This window comes from Pipistrellus kuhlii, unplaced genomic scaffold, assembly GCF_014108245.1.
Source record: "Pipistrellus kuhlii isolate mPipKuh1 unplaced genomic scaffold, mPipKuh1.p scaffold_m20_p_3, whole genome shotgun sequence".
Taxonomy (NCBI): Eukaryota; Metazoa; Chordata; class Mammalia; order Chiroptera; family Vespertilionidae; genus Pipistrellus; species Pipistrellus kuhlii.
The window spans coordinates 27,003,209-27,021,366 of NW_023425529.1; the positions used below are offsets into that span (position 1 = coordinate 27,003,209).

An 18,158-nucleotide genomic window follows, 5' to 3' on the forward strand; every position below is an offset into this window, starting at 1 on the left:
ATTCTCTTGAATAGGAATCAAATAAACACGAAGAAAGTATTTTATAATTACTTTATTATGAAATATTAAGTAAACAAAATAGTGAAAAATTATAAAATTCTTGTCTTGTCTACACCTATGGCACACCAGGCAACATCTCGCGGCACACTAGTGTGCCGCGGAACAGCGGTTGAAAAACGCTGGTTAAGAGGGTGTTTCACTTGTCAGTTGAAATGAGACTCTTAATACAAAGTCTAGAAATTAACTCTTACATAAATGAATAGGCTAGATGTAGAATAATAAAGAATTAAGTGGCAGCACCTGCATTCTTAATCCCATTGTATCAATGTATAATATAAAGATAGCATGGCATGTTTAGAACATAGGATAAGTACAATCTTATTATTCTACCCAAAGTCTCCATTTTATCTAACTGCATCTCTTTTGTCACCTTAGTATAAAATTATTTCTACAATAATTTAAAAATGGCTACAGTCTAACCTGCAAATACTTCAAGGATGTAAGAAGAGAGAAAGAGAGAGAGGGGGGAAAGAAAGAGAGAGAAAAAGAGAGGGGGGAGAGAAAGAGAGAGAGAGAGAGAGAGAGAGAGAGAGAGAGAGAGAGAGAGAGACTTAAATACAACCTTTCTTCTAGGCAGCGATTTCCCCAGATGAAGAGGTCACCACTGTTTAACAATGAGCTGCCATGTTAATTTAGTATGACAAGATAAGGCAGTAATCTCTGCTCGTGGAGGCTGTAAACCGCCTGCTATCCAGGGACATGCTCAAGTCGATTTGCACTGTATATCACTTTATACAATTGCCATGACAAAGCCCCCTGAGTTCACATGTAAATCTCTCTACCCTATTCCTACTGTAGCCCCTCCTTTTCTCTTTCATTCCCTCCCAATCCCTTTCGCTCTGCTTCATGTCCAGGTAAACCACATCCACTCAGTCCTAAGCTCTGAAAACTTAATGCTCTGCACAGGACAAGGAACACACAATACATATCCCTCTCAAAACCACTCTGTCAAGTCCCCCAATTTAAGAGAATGTAGCCAGGGACTGAGATAATCCATTGATCCCACTTGCGTCGGCTTTGATATTTCAATCTGTCCTGTTAAATTGTCAAGGGGAGAGATTAAACTGATGTTTCGTGATTCTCGATTTACTTTCCTAAGAATGATAGTTTTCAAAGCTTGTCTTACTCAGTTCTGCTTAAAGATTATCCTTAAGAAAGCTGATGCATCCTTACTGGTATAAATCTAGTAATGAAACTATGAAGTGCCTTAGGTAAGGACATTTTGGAGACATTCGGAGTTATAAAAATGCAAAATGGAATCAAATTTGGATTTTTAAAAGCACGTCATCTGTGTCGTTCTCTCTGCATGAAGCAAAACACCATATGTAAAAAAGGAGGAAAAACATGTTTCTATCTATGTAAAACAAAAATAATTATAGAATCACTGAAGAGGACATAAGTGCACAGGGAAGAGTGTATATGACAGGAAATAAAAAAGATGAAACCATTAGGAAAGTGACAAGTCAAAGTTTTAACAATTAAAACAAAGGCAGAGAGGTATGTTTAATCATCAAGAATTAGCAGCTAGAGATGTACATATTTTAGGTGTGACAGTGTTAGATGCAACACATCAGATTTCTGACAGGTAGACTTGCTATATAAATTGGTTACTTTCATAACTACCTAGTGAATATTAATAACAGCAAAGAAGCAAAGGGGAGGCCAGGCATTATAAGCCTGGTCACCTGGGCAGCTGTGGCTTCATACTCCCCAGGGAGCCACTGGTCCATTCCCTGCTGATCACTGGGGAAGGGACATGATGAAGAGGAAGATGGGTGCATGCAGTGAAGTCCTACTGATGTAGGGAAGATTCTTGCCTGTCAATCCAGCCTGGGAACAAAGATCATTGGCTGAGGGATGGAGCCTCTGCAAGCATGGGGAATCCTGAAGGATCCATTGGATAAGATGTGAGTTTTAAACCAGAAACAAGGAATTTTCTCTCTTTCTTGCTCTTCTGGCTTCACTGTTGCTTCCTTTCACTCCCATAGCCCTGTGGCCCTAGAAGCACATGGTCCATGGCCATGTGTACCCAACACGCAATGGACTGCAGTTAGGATCACAAACTAGCCGAATGTTGGGCAAATAAAGAGCAGAAACTGTGGATAATGACTTTGATCTTAGCCCCCTGAAGACAAAAAGGGACTTTTTCCTAGGCAGAATGGAGGGAGATGAGATCCTGGAAACCCAGAGGCTTAATTCCACAGAAATAAAACTTTCCATGGTGTCTCATTTTTTTGTGGAGGCCTCAGGGAATTCTTATTCCCATGGTATCCCAAGAGGCCCACTTCCACCTGCTGCAGGTGGGGACATGGAGAGCACTCCACCAGTAACAAATCCATCTGCATTATGCCTCTTCTCCATATCACATCCTGTTTTAAACACTGCAAGCTGCCCTTTTCGGGTCAACAGAAGTGAATGATCAAAGACTAAAAAGCAACTAATATTATACTACTCAATAAAGAACTGAATTCCACAGAGTACCTCAAAATTTTCTGAAATGAAACAGAAATGTTAAAGTGTACTGAAATGTAAACAAACAAAACAAAAAAGTTGATATGCTAATAAAATGATAGTAATCAACAGGAACCTCATTAGCCATGTCCTAAATGAAAATCATTATGTAGCCTACAGGATATTTACACAAGTAAACTTAAGCAATGTTTAAATATATTTTGATTATCACTAAAGGAGTGAGGATATTTTTTTCCATTGATTTTTTCCACCCCAGAAAGTGGAAGGTGGGTGAGAGAGACATCGAAATGAGAGAGACACAGGGACACATCGATTGGTAGTCTCCCACATGGGCCCCAATCGGATACATGGTTTGAACTTACAACCCTCTTATGGTTAATTAAATTTATAAGAATGAAAAACATATGACATGTATATAAACTGTTTTATCTTTCTCCAGGATCACAGAATGTAAACATTTCTGTAGACATTTGTTTAACCAATAAGTAACATGTACTAAGTTATATTCCAGGCACCAGAGTGCTTTATATGTATTGGTTTTAAACATTATAAGCACCCTGTAAGTGAGATGCAATTGTTCTCATCCCCATTTTACAGATGGCAAAAACAAGGTACAGAAAATTATAATAATTTGCCAAATGCCATACAAACATCAAATAATACAATTTGGAATATACCCAGTAATTTTTTCACTAGCAGTCATGAGCTAAAACACTACGCATGTATGGCCAGAGTACAGATTAACAGTAATCTTTATGTGAAAGACTTAGCAAATAATTCTTTGGAATACCATATATTGCCTAACATCCTATGTAAAACTTCTAGTAAACCTTCTGAAATAGTTAAATCTCTTGGTCCATTTGACTTCTTCTAAAATCATTTTAAAAACCAAATTGTCTCTGTGTTAAGGTAGAATAATCAAGGATTTACCACAGGAATTTCGAAAGATGATTAAAATAAATAATTCTGATAAACTATAAAGATGATTTTAATGCTTAGAGGAGGGGAAAGGAAGTAGGCACAATTATTCAGAGCTTGGATTCTGAAGTCATGAATGCAAACACTTACCTATTAGATCACTTTAATCAAGAGTCATTTTCATCGACACATTGGAGATAATCAGTTACTGGACAACTGGGTTGACATAAAAACTGGCTAGTAAAGATAAGGTGGCTGATAGATAGAAAACATGACTCATCACACATTTCTATTATTAGTAATTATTAAACACCATATTCTAAAGAGTACCCATGGTTATGAAAAAATTACTGGGTATATTCCAAAATGTATTATTTGATGTTTGTTTGGCATTTGGCAAGTTATTGTAAATCTCCCATATTTGAGTTGCAATGATAAGCTAGACTGGAAGATATATTCACCCATGACTCTAAAAGTGGCTTGGTATGTTCTACTGGAGACCCTAGGGAAATCAGAATCTCAGATACAGAAGAAGCTTATTCCCTGATCCTGTGTGTAAAGCATCCTGTAAGTCCCTAGTGTGTAAAGCATCCCACAAAGCTCAAATATGACTATTATAACAGCTCAGCAATCTCCCCTCTCCAGGATATATGCTTACATAGAGGGTGGGGTCCAGGATGGCAGGTGAGGTGATTACCAAGTTTAAGTATTTATTAACTGTCAAACTCTAAGTTACTGTACTTTATTTTATGCTACCCATTAATTTAGGTTTTGACTTTTTAACATGGTATCTATTTTATATGTGTATATGCATGCAAAGCTACTAAACATGTACCTTTGAAATTAGGCCCCCTTTTCATATCCTACCTTCATTTGAAATATATTATTAACCCTTAGGATAGTATTTTCTCGTTTAGGAATATCGACCAGCAAGATTCAGTTTTATCTTGAGACAGGCTGGATTTTTAAGAGCTAAAAGGAGACACTGAAGTAAACACTGCTTCTTTATATAATGATAACATTGTTTGCTGTGCTGCCACAGAAGCCGCCTTGACTAAACAAGACACAAAATCCAGTCACTTGTGTTCACTGACTTTATCATGTGATGTCAGTGTGGCAGCGCTGGCCAAGGCTGCTCTCCCTGCATTCACACCTCATCTGTTCACATAGATCGTTCCTAAAAATGGTCTATAAGAAACACATACACACACATGTGGCCTTTGTACAAAGAAGATATGTAACCAAAGGGACAAATTGCAATTGCCAACTTAACTTTATATTTATGTCCCATTTAAAATACCAAAGAAACCCCCCACTCATATCTAGTAGAAGAAAGAAAACTATGAAATTTACTTTCTAAATCAAGAAACCTGGGGAACAGGCATGAGATGATCAAAACTAGCAGCATACTGAACTACTGTCATGAATTGAGTTTTCAAGCAGCTGTAATGCTGGTAGAGATTATGGACATCTCAGGGCTATGGAGGAAGTAAAGGATTTAAACACATTTAATGCTTATATTTATTTAAAGAAAACATTTCCATTGAATGTATTGGGATGACACTGGTTAACAAAATTATACAAGCTTTTATTTTTTATTTTTTTAAGTATATTTTATTGATTTTATTTATTTATTTATTTATTTTACAGAGAGAGGGATAGAGAGTTAGAAAGATCAATAAGAGAGAAACATCAGTTGCTTCCTGCACACCCCCTACTGGGGATGTACCCACAATCAAGGTACATGCTCTTGACTGGAATCAAACCTGGGATCTTTCAGTCTGCAGGCCAGCACTCCATCCACTGAGCTAAATCAGTTAGAGCTATATAGGCTTTTTCATGCACCTACTGTGGTACCAATAGTTTTCTAAGCATTTTAAATTTAGACTGTCTTTTCTTAAAGAATCATTTATCTTGAAAATACTTTCCCACAATCTTCCTATTAGATTTTTCTATCATATAAAATTCCTTTCTATTTTTTTAATGTATCCCCACCCTCAAAAATCCAGGTATTTGCCTTTGTATTTTTAAAAGAGAAAGCTATATGAATCTAATTGTCAACGTGAGAAAAAAAAAATAGATGAAAATCTAATACTTCCTTATGACTTAAGTTTCAGATACAAAGAATTTGCTATACAAATATATTTTCCCTTTCTAGGTACAATGGATAGTTGTATTGAGCGTTATAGCCAAGAGGAAATATGGGGTAAGTGTTATTTAAAATACTAAAGGCCCGGTGCATGAAAACTCATGTACTGAGTGTTATTTAAAATACTAAAGGCCCGGTGCATGAAAACTCATGTACTGGACGGGGAGGTCCCTCAGCCCGGCCTGCTCCCTCTCACAGTCTGGGAGCCCTTAGGAGCAGGAGGTGATCAGGGGAAGGCGATGCCCCCACCACACTCTGCTGCTGCCACTGCTGGCAGCACAAGCCTCAGTCAGCCCTGATTACCTGAGCATCAGGCAGCCCTGGAGATTAGGCAGCTGACATCCAAGGCTTTCCTATGCCTCAGACCTGCCATAGGCGGCTGAGCAGCTGCTATCTTAGGCTTGCCTGTGCCTCAGGCCAGCCCTGGGCAGCTGGGGTGCTGAGGAAACTGGGGGACTCCGGAGGCAGGAGCACAGAGTGGCCAGACCCTGGGCAGGTCCAGTTGTGCCATTCATGGATGCCACCCCAGTGGGGCTGAGGGGACTGGGTGCCATCATCTTGTGGCTGTGGGTGTTGCCATCTTTGAGGGTGTGGCAGTCAATTGGCATATTCCCTCCTTATTGGCTGAGAGTGCCGCCATCTTTGTGGAGGGCATGACAGTTAATTAGCATATTACCTCTTTATTACCTAGGATTTTCAGGTCTCATTGGCAACTGAGTTGCTGAGTGTTGTAGACTTCACTCTAATTCCTAGAATTCCAGCACCAACACTGCAAAATTCCCATTTTTGGAATCCCTTACGAAATAAATATGAAGACAATAAACAACTAAGTTAAAGAAACAATCAAGAACTGAGTGAAGCCCGACCAGAATGAGTCAGTGGTTGAGTGTCAACCAATGAACTAGGAGGTCATGGTTTGATTCTTGGTCAGTCACATGCCTGGATACACAAAAGGCATAGGAATCCACTAAAGCACTAGATGACAGACATTTGGATTCACTGATAAGTACAATTTAAAAGAAATTTGGGAACTAACACATAATTCTAAGTGGGGTTTTTTTCCCCCCAAGTAAGGACACTAAAAATAAACTTGTCACTTACTATCAACTGGCTCATAAGAGAAAAGTAAACAAATATAATCTGAATAAATTGGGGAAATATAGTTTTGTAAAGAACTCTCTATACTGCCCCTGTTTACTAAAAACCAATGAAAATTTTATCACAGAACCAACTGATCCATTAATCACACACAGTATGAGAAGCCCAGACCTACTGCAGGGGGTTTTGGCAAATCCCCAAAGGGCAATATATGCAAATAAGAAGGAAGTATATATCTGTGCACAATAATGCTGATTCTCCCACTCTGTCTCTCTTCCTCATAATGGCTCCATTGAGATCCTTAAGAGAATCCATTAAGAATGTTTTTGATAGAGGCAAATCGAAAGACAGAAACCAGAGAAGCAAAGAAGGAAATGAATCAACTGAGGAAGAATTGAAAGCCCAAAATGTAAGATAGAGAATGAAACTTGGTTCCCAAATTTTCCATTATTTTTAACACCAAAGTACAAAGGATTATGCAGGTCCCAGAATAACAAATGAGATGAAAGATGAACACCTATCCATTCCAGAAAACCAGGAACACCATTCAAGTAAGTTCCTAGCATAGCTTCTTAGTGCCCCTGCTCCTTCTAGTATCCTAGCCAAGTAGATCACCATTCAGCCCATGTCATTCAAGGTCAGATAAAGAAAGGAAATAGCTAAGGTTCAAATAACAGAAATGGTTGTTTTTATGCTTATGAATGTGAGATGCACCTCTTACTAATTTTCCCACCTTTTATAGTAAGACCTTGAGAGTGAACTTTTATCTTCAATATTATTTTAACTTGCTCTTTTTTTTTCTTTCGCATTTATTTCTTCCAGGGGAAAAATGTTATGGCACAAACAAAACTATACTATAAATTAAATACCTTGCATTAATGGCAAGGTACCCAATGTGCAATATATTTTTAAATATCTTGTTATTATATCTGGTCATTTTTGTGGAGACAATTTTAAATAAATTTGGTTTTGATGCCGACAAATGAGATATCTTTCAACTGTGAATCTCCTTTGCACTTATCTATCAGGTTTCTAATACTATAGGATAGTGACTTTTGTGCTTACCCTACCTCCACACTTTACATGAAGCTACATGAGGGAAGAGATTAGTTCTTATTTATTTCTGTATCTTTGCTGATAGGTATTCATTGTATTGAGTTGAATAGTTTCATAACACTCCCTATTAAGTAAAAGCCATTAAATTCCATTAGGACAAATCTTCTTTTGCAAACACATGTTCCCCCATTACCACAGCATTAGAAGTTCTTACTTATTCCCCTGTCACTGCTCATCACTATGGTGGGGTGGTGCCAACAAGTAGACCCTCATTAAGTGTCCTCAACCATCTTACTACTCCCACATAAAGCCAGTTTTTAAATAACAGTACATTCACTGATTTCTCAAGGCTCCGTTAACTGTCAACTGAACAGCAGATTCTATGCACATCATATGAATCAAGGTTTTCTGGACTTGATATTACACCCTCCCCCAGCCACCTAAACGTTCCAGAAAAGCAGAATGGAATTGTATAGCTATAGGACAAAGCGTTCTATGGCACAGCTCATCCAATGGCTTTGTGGATCCCAATGAGTTGATTTTCACATGTCTTCATTCCTGCTAGCCCTGGGGGTAATTTTCAGAAACAATGCAAGTATAAAAATGGAACCACTTACATTCAAACACAAGCCTGGGATTATATCTAGATAACCATGTGGTATTTTCTGACAACATTCACAGAGAAATGGTTGTAACAATGTAATTTCATTGTATGATAAACATCAATTTACCATAAAAAAACAAATACAGACTTGTCACCACTTTCACCTCGTCTCAATTGAATTGGCCTTGTACAGATAAGCAAACCTATCTCTTACAGAAACAGCAGTTTATAGATAAACTGTGTGAAATCCAGTATGTGTGTGTTGAATTATACTGCCTACTATCATAATTTTATACTGCCACACTGCACATATGGCTTCCAAGCTTACTTTATCTGAATCTTTCTGAATCTATTCTCCATGCTATTAAACTGAGCACATTCCACATCGTTCAAAAGTAATTACAGTTTGTCTAGAGTGTAGGAGACTGCTCTCCCTGAACAATGAAATTCTCATTATTAGAACTGGCACAATAACTACACTGGTGTTAATACTGGTATGCATTATGCTATCAGAATAACTTATGTTAAGTTTGATGTAGAAAGGTAACTAGACATTTTAAAGCTTATAAAAACCACCATATAAAAATAGGAATCTTTACCATACCATAATTAATGTCTTATTCTGTGACTTATTTTTAAATAACACATGCATTTTTCTCTTTTTCTTCATAAGTTCTCCGAGCAGTCTTCATAACTTCACACATAACACTATTCTAGTCACACAACAAAAATACATTACTAACGACTGTTAGATTATAAGCAAAATTTATATAAAGGGTATTTCAAGGCACAGCTATAATATGGCAATTAAAATTATTTTGGGTAAATAAAAATCACAGGAGTTGACAGTGGGCCTAAGCCTCTCACTGTCGTGTGCACTGAATAAATTATTGGAGTGTTCAAGTTTGCTTTTCAAATGTTACAGCGTTGCAATTGCTATACTTTATTCTCTGCTATATTTCTAAACTTTATACTATATCAATTTAAGAAAACACCTTTACTTTTTGTTATGAACTTCAGAAAGAAACTGATTTACACTGAATATTGCTTTATGATAATGTGTCCCTGAAAGGGTTTAAACACATTAACATACATCAAGTTTATCATTAAACCTATTGTATTATATGCCCTGAGTTCCTCAACAATTCCAGGAAAATGTTATCAATATACACAGTAAATGAGATATTAAAACATATTATAACATCATATTTCTAAATCAAATAGTTCTTTAAATGTCAAAAAAATTACACCCAAATGTAGAATTTATTTCGTATATTATTCGCTGTCTGTAGAGTGTGTAACTTGAATTAATTTTTAATAAATTATTATATTGTTAAAATAAATACCTACATTTTTAAAACCAATCCTGGGGAGCAACTACTCTACACTTATATAAAACTGTTCACTCAACTCAAGAAAGACATGAGTCAAAAAGAAAGATAAGAGTAGGCTTTTTGTGAAAAACAAAAAACCTGATAATTCAGTAACCACAGGTGGTCAAGACTTTCATTTCACATCACATTTGACACTAGAACAACAATCTCACTAACTGAAGTCACAAGATAGAAAATGAGACCCACAATGGCCACCAGAGTCCCCCAGCTGCCTCTAATGCTCTCCTTGACTTCCTTTCAGACTTGATTCCCTCTGGTGCTCATAGATAATTATGTTGATTGACATGAATATATGCTATGAACAGTTCTTCACATCATGAAATAAATCCATCTATATCATAACTATATATGTGCCAGAAATTAGTGATTCTTGCTTATCTCTGGGACTCTGAAGTGAGAGCCCCAGCAAACCCATGTTACAAAATTGAAAAAAAAATTTTTTTAAAGGAGCAGAGCCAGAAGATCAGACCTTCCATAAAAATAAAGCTGGGGACTGCCTTTCCATTCATGTCAGAATCAGACTTGCCTTTGTATCTTTTTGAAGGTTATATGAGAATCAAATTTTGTGATTAATTGCTTGGCAAGCTCAAGAGTGCTTCAGAGAAGGAACCACCTGTCTTTTTCAGACTTACAACTATCTGTGTCACATCTTATATTGATGAGAAATCAGACAGTTCTTTATAAATATATGTATAAAATATGCTTAATACAGTTCATCTATAGTGTACTCTGCATAGTAGTAAAACCTTATAAGAGGAGAAGGACACAGAGTACTCATTATCAGTTCAATCTTGGGGAGTGGCTCTTAGTTAGGAACTTAGTTTATTTCTCAAAAATATAAGGAAAGAAACACAACTCCAGAAAGGAAAAATTGTGTCTTTACCTAGCCCAATTCAAAACATTAGCATGCGCATACCCTGAATATCAACAAAGGATCCCAATTAATTACTCAACATTTTTATATGGCGGCAATTATCAAGTGTACAGAACTTTGACCTCAGGAAATATTTTCCAACTTGAATTTTATACTGAAAGCATCTCTCTCTAACTTTGAGCTATCATTCCAAAGATTACTCATTGCTTTTACTTTGTCTCCAAACTATGTAGGCAATACAAAATGTAGACCTCTCAATAGCTTTCTTTTTATTTAAGAATGTAGTACAAATATCACACATAAATTGGCAATGAAGTTGGCAAAGCCTTTTCCCCTTCCAACTGAATTATCTATAATAATAAAACATAACATCCTAATTAGACTGGACGGCCTTCTGGGACGAGGCCAGGGATGCAAGGGAACCCTGGGTCTCTCTCAGGTGCCTGCCAGCAGCCAGAAGGAAGCCCAGGTCCTGGGTGCTAGAGGGAAGCCGGTGCCAGCAGTCAGGGAGAGGAATGCCTACTCTTGCATGAATTTCATGCATCGGGCCTCTAGTATGATATAAAGACCATGAAATAGTCTCTATGTTCCCAAAGATATTAAATAGGGAAAAAAATAGAAAATGTAAAATTCTACTGAAATAAAAAGACCTGCTATGTGAATATAACAATGGCCTAGTATCCAGACAAAAATATAAAGTATTTGTGTTGAATAACAACTCTATAAATACATTAAATGATTTAGATAAATGGGTAAAATATTAATGTGCTTAATAGTTGAATATATCATAGCTATTATGACATACTTCCTCTTTTCTCACTATACTGCATTAGTAGATTCCTTTTAAGTTCTAAAATTACTAGAAATTCAGCATATTCACCATCAAAAGTGTCTTAATGACTTAACCAAAAAAAAATTTTAATCTCCTATATAAGCACTGCCATTTAATCAGTAATCATAAATTAATTATCTTTCATATACTATATATCATAAATATATACATATATATGACTATGCCTTCAAGGAATGCATAGAAAAGCAGGCACGTAAACACATAAATTATAATAAAGGCCATAAGAAAAGATATAAACAAGTGTCATAGATAAAAGAATAAAGCAGCAACTATTCCGCTTTGGGAGATCAATTAAAGTATCTAAAAAGAAGCATTTTCTGGCCCCAGTCTTGTGGGAAATATACAATTCACTGGGAAGGTAAAATATAAAAAAGAGGGGTTTTCCAGGTGAAAAGAATAAAGCTGTGTCATCTTTATGAATAAAGCGGTATGTTTATGAAGATATATCAAATCCCTGGATGGCTGGAGCATTGGTGTCATGGCAGGATGTGGCAGGAGAGGAGACTTAAGCCATAGTTCATTACTAGTTTATATATAATGTTATGCTGAAAGAACGACTTTTAGACTAAATACTATAAGCAACAAGGGCATGCGTTGGATTCCAAAGTCGGTAAATAATGCAACTCATTTCTCAGAGGAACTAGTCTAGTGGAAATTGAAAGAAAGATGAGGAAGAAAAGAGGCTGAACATTTGAGATCACATAGGGGACTTTTCCAGCTGCCTACTCAGGAGATGAAAAGGTGGGGGAAGCAAGAAATGTTTGAGGCAGAAACAAACTTTGAAACCAATTGGACATATATTAGAGAAAACTATAAGTTTTTATGTCAGTAAAACTAAAATAATTTGTATTCAAACTGTTTTAACTTCTAGAACAGCAGGTCTTAACCTATTTGTGTTACAGATATACTTGAATATCTGATGAAAATCATATTCTTACTCACATGTGTTCATACTCAGAATTCTCCATTCATTTTCAGGAAATCCATATATCCTAGTTAAGAACTTCTACTCTAGCTCAGCTGGTATGGCTCAGTGGTTGAGCACTGACCTATGAACCAGGAGGCCATGGTTCAATTCCAGGTCAGGGCACATACCTAGGTTGCAAGCTCAATCCCCAGTAGAGGGCTTGTAGGAGGTAGCTGATCAATGATTCTGATCATTGATGTTTCTATCTTTCTCTCTCCCTTTCTCTTTGAAATGAATACATATATACACTGTGTGTGTGTGTGTGTGTGTGTGTGTGTGTGTGTGTATTTTAGAGGCCCAGTGCATGACATTCGTGCACAGGGGGCAGGGGGTTTCCTTATCCAAGCCTGCACCCATTCCAATCCAGGACCCCTTAAAGTAGGGGTGTCGAACTCAATCAGAGAAGGGCCCAAAATCTAAAATCCAGCCTAAATCGTGGGCCGAATGGTTTACTGAACAGTCATAAACTGTCATTGTGATGGAAACGCAGCGGAGTGCAGTGATGACAGCGCAGTGCGGGCCACATTGCAAGGCCTGGTGGGACGGATTTGGCCCGCGGGCCTTGTGTTTGACACATGTGCCTTAAAGGGATGTCCGACTGCTGGTTTAGGCCAAATCTCAGGAATCGGGCCTAAACCAGCAGTTGGATATCCCTCTCACAATCCTCAACCGCTGGCTCCTAATTGCTCACCTGCCTGGTCACCCTAACTTCCCTCCCTTGCCAGCCTAATTGCCCCTCACTGCCTCTGCAGACTGGCCTGATTTCCCCTTACTACCCCGTGCTGCTCGCCAGATCATCTCCAACTATCCCCTCCCAGCTAGTCTGGTGGCTCCTAACTGCTCCTGGCACTGGCCTAGTCACCTCTTACTGCACCCTCCCAGCCAACCTAATTGCTCCCAACTACCCCCCCCCCCCGCTGGCCAAGTTGCCCCCAATTCCCCCCCTGCAGACTGGTTCACTCCCAACTTGCCCCCCTCTGGCCTGGTCACCTTACGCAGCCTGTTGATCAGATATTTGGTCATCCCTCACTAACCACCACCCCCCCTGCCAGCCTGGTCATAGGCAGCCATCTTATGAGAGTGTGATAGTTAATTTGCATATTACCTCTTTTATAAAGAACTTTTCCTCTAAAGGAAATTGCTTGAGGAGAGGAGAGAATTATATCCAATTAGAATCTATTTGCATATTATCCAAAAAACAACTTGATATAAAGTAGGTAGTTCATACATTTTATTTAGTGGAACTGAATATTCCATTACAAACTGAATGGTTTCATTTTCCCAAACATTCTGTGATGCATCACAGAATCCCCTCCCCCAACTACAATATGAAATTTAATATACTTTCTTATATCCACCCTTGAGAATACTTAAAATAATCTCCCCTTTATCTCTGTGGTTTTCTTCCAGTCATCATTATTTATGTCCACTCCTTCAAATTTGTGGTTATGTTTATGATAGTATCACAAGAGAACCAAACCAAGAAGCACTCTCAATAGGGTATTTCCTGAGAGAGAGCAATGGGCATAATATTGAGAGGAAAACAGCGTTAGCTGTGATGCAAGATCAAATGAAGAGTCCAATATCTTTACTTTGAACTGCACTGTGCCATTTTCCCCTTTTCTTTCCCCAGTTTTACCTTTTGGAGGGGAGACCAAAAGGTTATATTCATTTTCATAAGTAACATAAACTCATAGTAGAGGGAGAAAGGGGAAATTATAGATAGCATGGTTCAACTTGCCAAATTAAAAAAAAAAAATTGGCCAGAAATGAAATATGCCTGTGCTCTTGGGAAGAGCTTATAATGTGTGCAAGCATGGATTCCAAAGCTAGACTCCCTGGGTAAGCCTGGTCGTCCTACATAGTAGCTGTTTATTTAAGCTCTCTGAGCCCAGTTCCCTCTTCTGTAAGATGGGATGGATAATAACACCTCATTGGAATACTGTGACAATTAAACGAGTTAACAACATATGTAACATGCTTAAAATCTATAAAGTGCTAAATGTTAGCTAAAACATTATTCTTGGTTAAAAAAAATTATATGTGTGTGTATATATATATATATATATATATATATATATATATATATATTGCAAATAGTTAAATTTTTTACCTGTAAGGCTTTCAAAATGCTGAATGAGAGTATTTAAATCTAATGTGACTATCAAAGATTGGTGTTTATTTCCCAGCTATTAGAAGACATCTGATTCTTCTTGCTGATTTAACTCCCCATATAGTAATGCAATCACATAAACAAGTGGACATATTTCAGTACCAGGCACATTTATGATGCACAATAACTTCCTAGAGATAGAAAAGTACTTAAACAGAATCAGAGCTGTCTTTCAAAATGGGAGAACATGTGATGACACATTTTTGTGGTGGAATATGGTTAAAGTGAACAGCACTGTCATGCTTGAAGGCAGAGAGGAAGAGAGGGCACAGAAACGTGGCATCAGCCCCAGCAGCCACGGTGTAAAGGTGAGGGTGGCTTTACTGGCAGCTGAGCGCCCTGTCGCCCTGCCAACTAGCTGATTCTCCGTATTGAAGTTCCTAAAAGCATTATTTGTGTGTGTCAGCTGCTTACGCTTTAGCCAAAGATGCTATGCTGCCTTCTTGCTTCTCATCCATGAAACCACGGATTCCCAGTGATCCAGACCTCAGACTGAGAGGCCAGATAAATTATCCTGAGCTTCACATTCTGGAACAGGATGCACCAGGGAATTACGGAATTCTCAAAACAACAACAAGAATGGGACTGAATTAGAAATTGGTGTGGTCCCATTTGAAAACTATAGTCTCTATGAAATATATTCTTCTATAATATATCCAGTACTTTAAGGAATACTGAAATCCAAACCAAGCAAAGCAAAAAATGGAAAGAAAACCCACAATGATTTATTATTAATGGAAGTCTTCAAATTATGTTGTAACTCTGTTTGGATAAAAAACTTTTTATTAGAAATAGTATAATATCTAACTTCACTGTTAATTTTAAATGTTACTTTAAAATTATTCTTATATTTACATGTTGTTGTTTCCCCCCCCTCCAATTAAAGCATTTCAAAATCAGAGTTCTGGGAAAACAAAAAATAGCATATCTTTTACTCCCTTCTGAAATCAATTTACTTAGAATTCAAAGATGTTGGGAATGAATCTTGTGTATGACTATTAAGTAGATGACAATTATAAAGCAAAGGATTGAAGCCAAACTACTAGAAGACTGAACTGGTCGAAAGTGAGTGTAGGCACAATAGACCTTGAGAAACCTACCATTGTATTGTGCTGGCAAGTGGGAGTCCTATGGCCACAAGTCTCTTGCGTCAGCAGAGAAACTGGCTGAAATTCCTCAGAGTGAGGCTTGTTGGGAAAACTCACATGCAAGGGAAGGTGAAAGGCTGGGAGCCCGTCACTCTCCTCTTCTTCCACTTTCTGTCTGCTTGTCACCATGGCTACCTCTCCATCTGCTTCCCCATAAGGAGAGGCTGGTCGCTTGGAAGACATCCTGGAAGGAACAAAAGAGGAGAAAATAATGAAACCTCCACATAAATCCTTAATGCTGTCATTGTGTGGTTAGGGGCCATTGTAACAGAAATGCCTTTTTTGTGCTGGCAGAGAGCAGGAAACCATCCAAATACCACTGCAAAGCACACACAATCAGAAACAATGGCCAAGCAGGTAGCAACAGAACAGTGCTTGTTTGTTGTGAGAATAATACACTAATATAGCACTCCCTTGTATTCTGGCTTCTTAAATAAGAGAATTCACCTAAGAATACTGCATAATGAAAGACCATTCCATTTTAAAGAAAAATACCCATCTAGTTTTACACTCTGATAGACCTCATTGAAAACAGAACATCTATGTTTATGAATAGCAAATATGGTTGGGAGTAAAAAGAAGAGAAATAAATAAAATTTATTTCATAAAAAAGAAACAACATAAATGATTGCCATTTTAAAATGTGCATTTTATTAAAAGACAACTGTGGAATATAGAGATACTGGTTATATGTAAACCTCAGAACACATGACAAAAAGTTTGAAATTTGTTTAAAGCTTAAGAACTAAATAAATTTTAAAATCATTAATCTTGACACAATGGGTAAATTTCCTTCCCTCAATTGCTAAGTCACACAATTTAGGCATTTATTTCTAATATCCAATTTGCAAAATAGTAAAAGAGATGAGGATATAAACATATTTTAATTTTATTTCCACAGTTCTATGTAAGATTTAGATATGGTTTTTCAGAACAACAACTCCTTAGATACCAAAGTAAAAGGAAAACAAATCAAATAAGGATGTTTTGTTTGACTAAGCTGATGCCTATATGATAATGCACATTTTTTTGTACTTACATCTGATGGAGAACATAATCAAAGGTTAAAAATATTTTTAGTTAAATAGAGTTCTTTTTTCTTTCACTAAAAGTTTTGCATAGACATATGTAGAGTTAAACATTTTAATAAAAAATAAACACTATTTACCTCTTGATCTGACCTTGAAAAAGCTGTACATTTTGTTCCACAAAGAGTGTTTACAGAACTATCCATTCTTATCTAGACTAGACTAGACAATATATTAACTAATGGCAACACCATTTCCTTCATACATATCACTGACTTCTAAATTTAAAATATAACACTAAAAGAGATGCCGCTATTCTTCCTTGAATAATACTATTCTTAGTGTTAAAAGTTTCAAAAGAAAGGTATTCGTGTACTGCAGACATTCTATTAAGAAATAATAGCACTGTAGGGAAAAAAATAAGGACTTTGGAAACAGACAACCCGGATTAAAAAACTGAATCCAAATATTTACTAGTACAAACTGTAAGGCTTTAATCTCGCCACTTCAATTTGCTCATCTTTAAAGTAAGATATAATATTAACTTGTAATGCTTTTGTGAGAAGGAACTCTATATCATATGAAAAATGACTTGTAGATCATTTAGCACAGACACTCACAAAACAATAGCTGTTGTTTATTTTATAAACTTCAAAACTACAGTATGACCCACACCCTTCTCGAAAAACACAACCATACAACTCCCAAATGAGGAAAGCAGATTGCCTTCTAACGTTAAACTGTAAAATCAACATTAAATACAAAGGCTCCTAAAAGAGAAATGGACCATGACCAGTTATACTTGACAATAACACTGCATTAGTAAGTGTTAAAGAAGATATGTGAACAGTTGAGGCTCTTGATCAGCTAAAGAACAGAGAAGAGGAAATGTTGGCGGCTACCATGTAAGTAGGCAAGTAGACTGAGCCAAGACATTTCAGCTATCTTGAACTATTTCTGATCTAATTACCAAGGTTTACTTCAAGTAGACTGTATAGTCTTAAGTATGGAGAAAGGAAATAAGGGGCTAGAGTTCACAGAATTAAAATAGTTTTAGTCTCATTGACAACTCTGAATCAATCGCCAAATTGATATATTAAACTACACATAATAATGCTAAACATTAGGGATATTTCATTTCCACTGTTCTGGTTCCATTCTCTACAAGTAAACTTCTGATTTTCATATTTTAAAAAAATGAGCTGATAAAACAAATTTAAAATATTTAAGGTATTTGTGGTTTATCAGAATAAATCAATAAAAGAATTTTTAATTATTTCTTCGTTCCACATGCAGTTAGACTTCAAGGAGATTAAGCATTTATTATACAAACCATAGTATTTATGGTCTGTGTGGGCATTATC

The 18,158-nt window shown here is 36.9% G+C and overlaps 1 protein-coding gene across 10 annotated transcripts in view; it reads right to left on the bottom strand.

The window, feature by feature from the left end:
* Positions 1-18,158, bottom strand: part of SOX5 (SRY-box transcription factor 5) — a 941,098-nt gene that overhangs the window by 313,245 nt on the left and 609,695 nt on the right. For 7 of the 10 annotated variants that reach the window (XM_045587843.1, XM_036455682.2, XM_045587842.1 and 4 more), the window contains one exon: positions 15,719-15,950. In XM_045587843.1, the coding sequence (XP_045443799.1) occupies positions 15,719-15,949 (231 nt within the window). In that variant the 5' untranslated portion in view covers position 15,950. The remainder of the gene's footprint in view (positions 1-15,718; positions 15,951-18,158) is intronic. The other 3 variants (XM_036455683.2, XM_036455684.2, XM_036455686.2) reach the window with 1 other exon arrangement.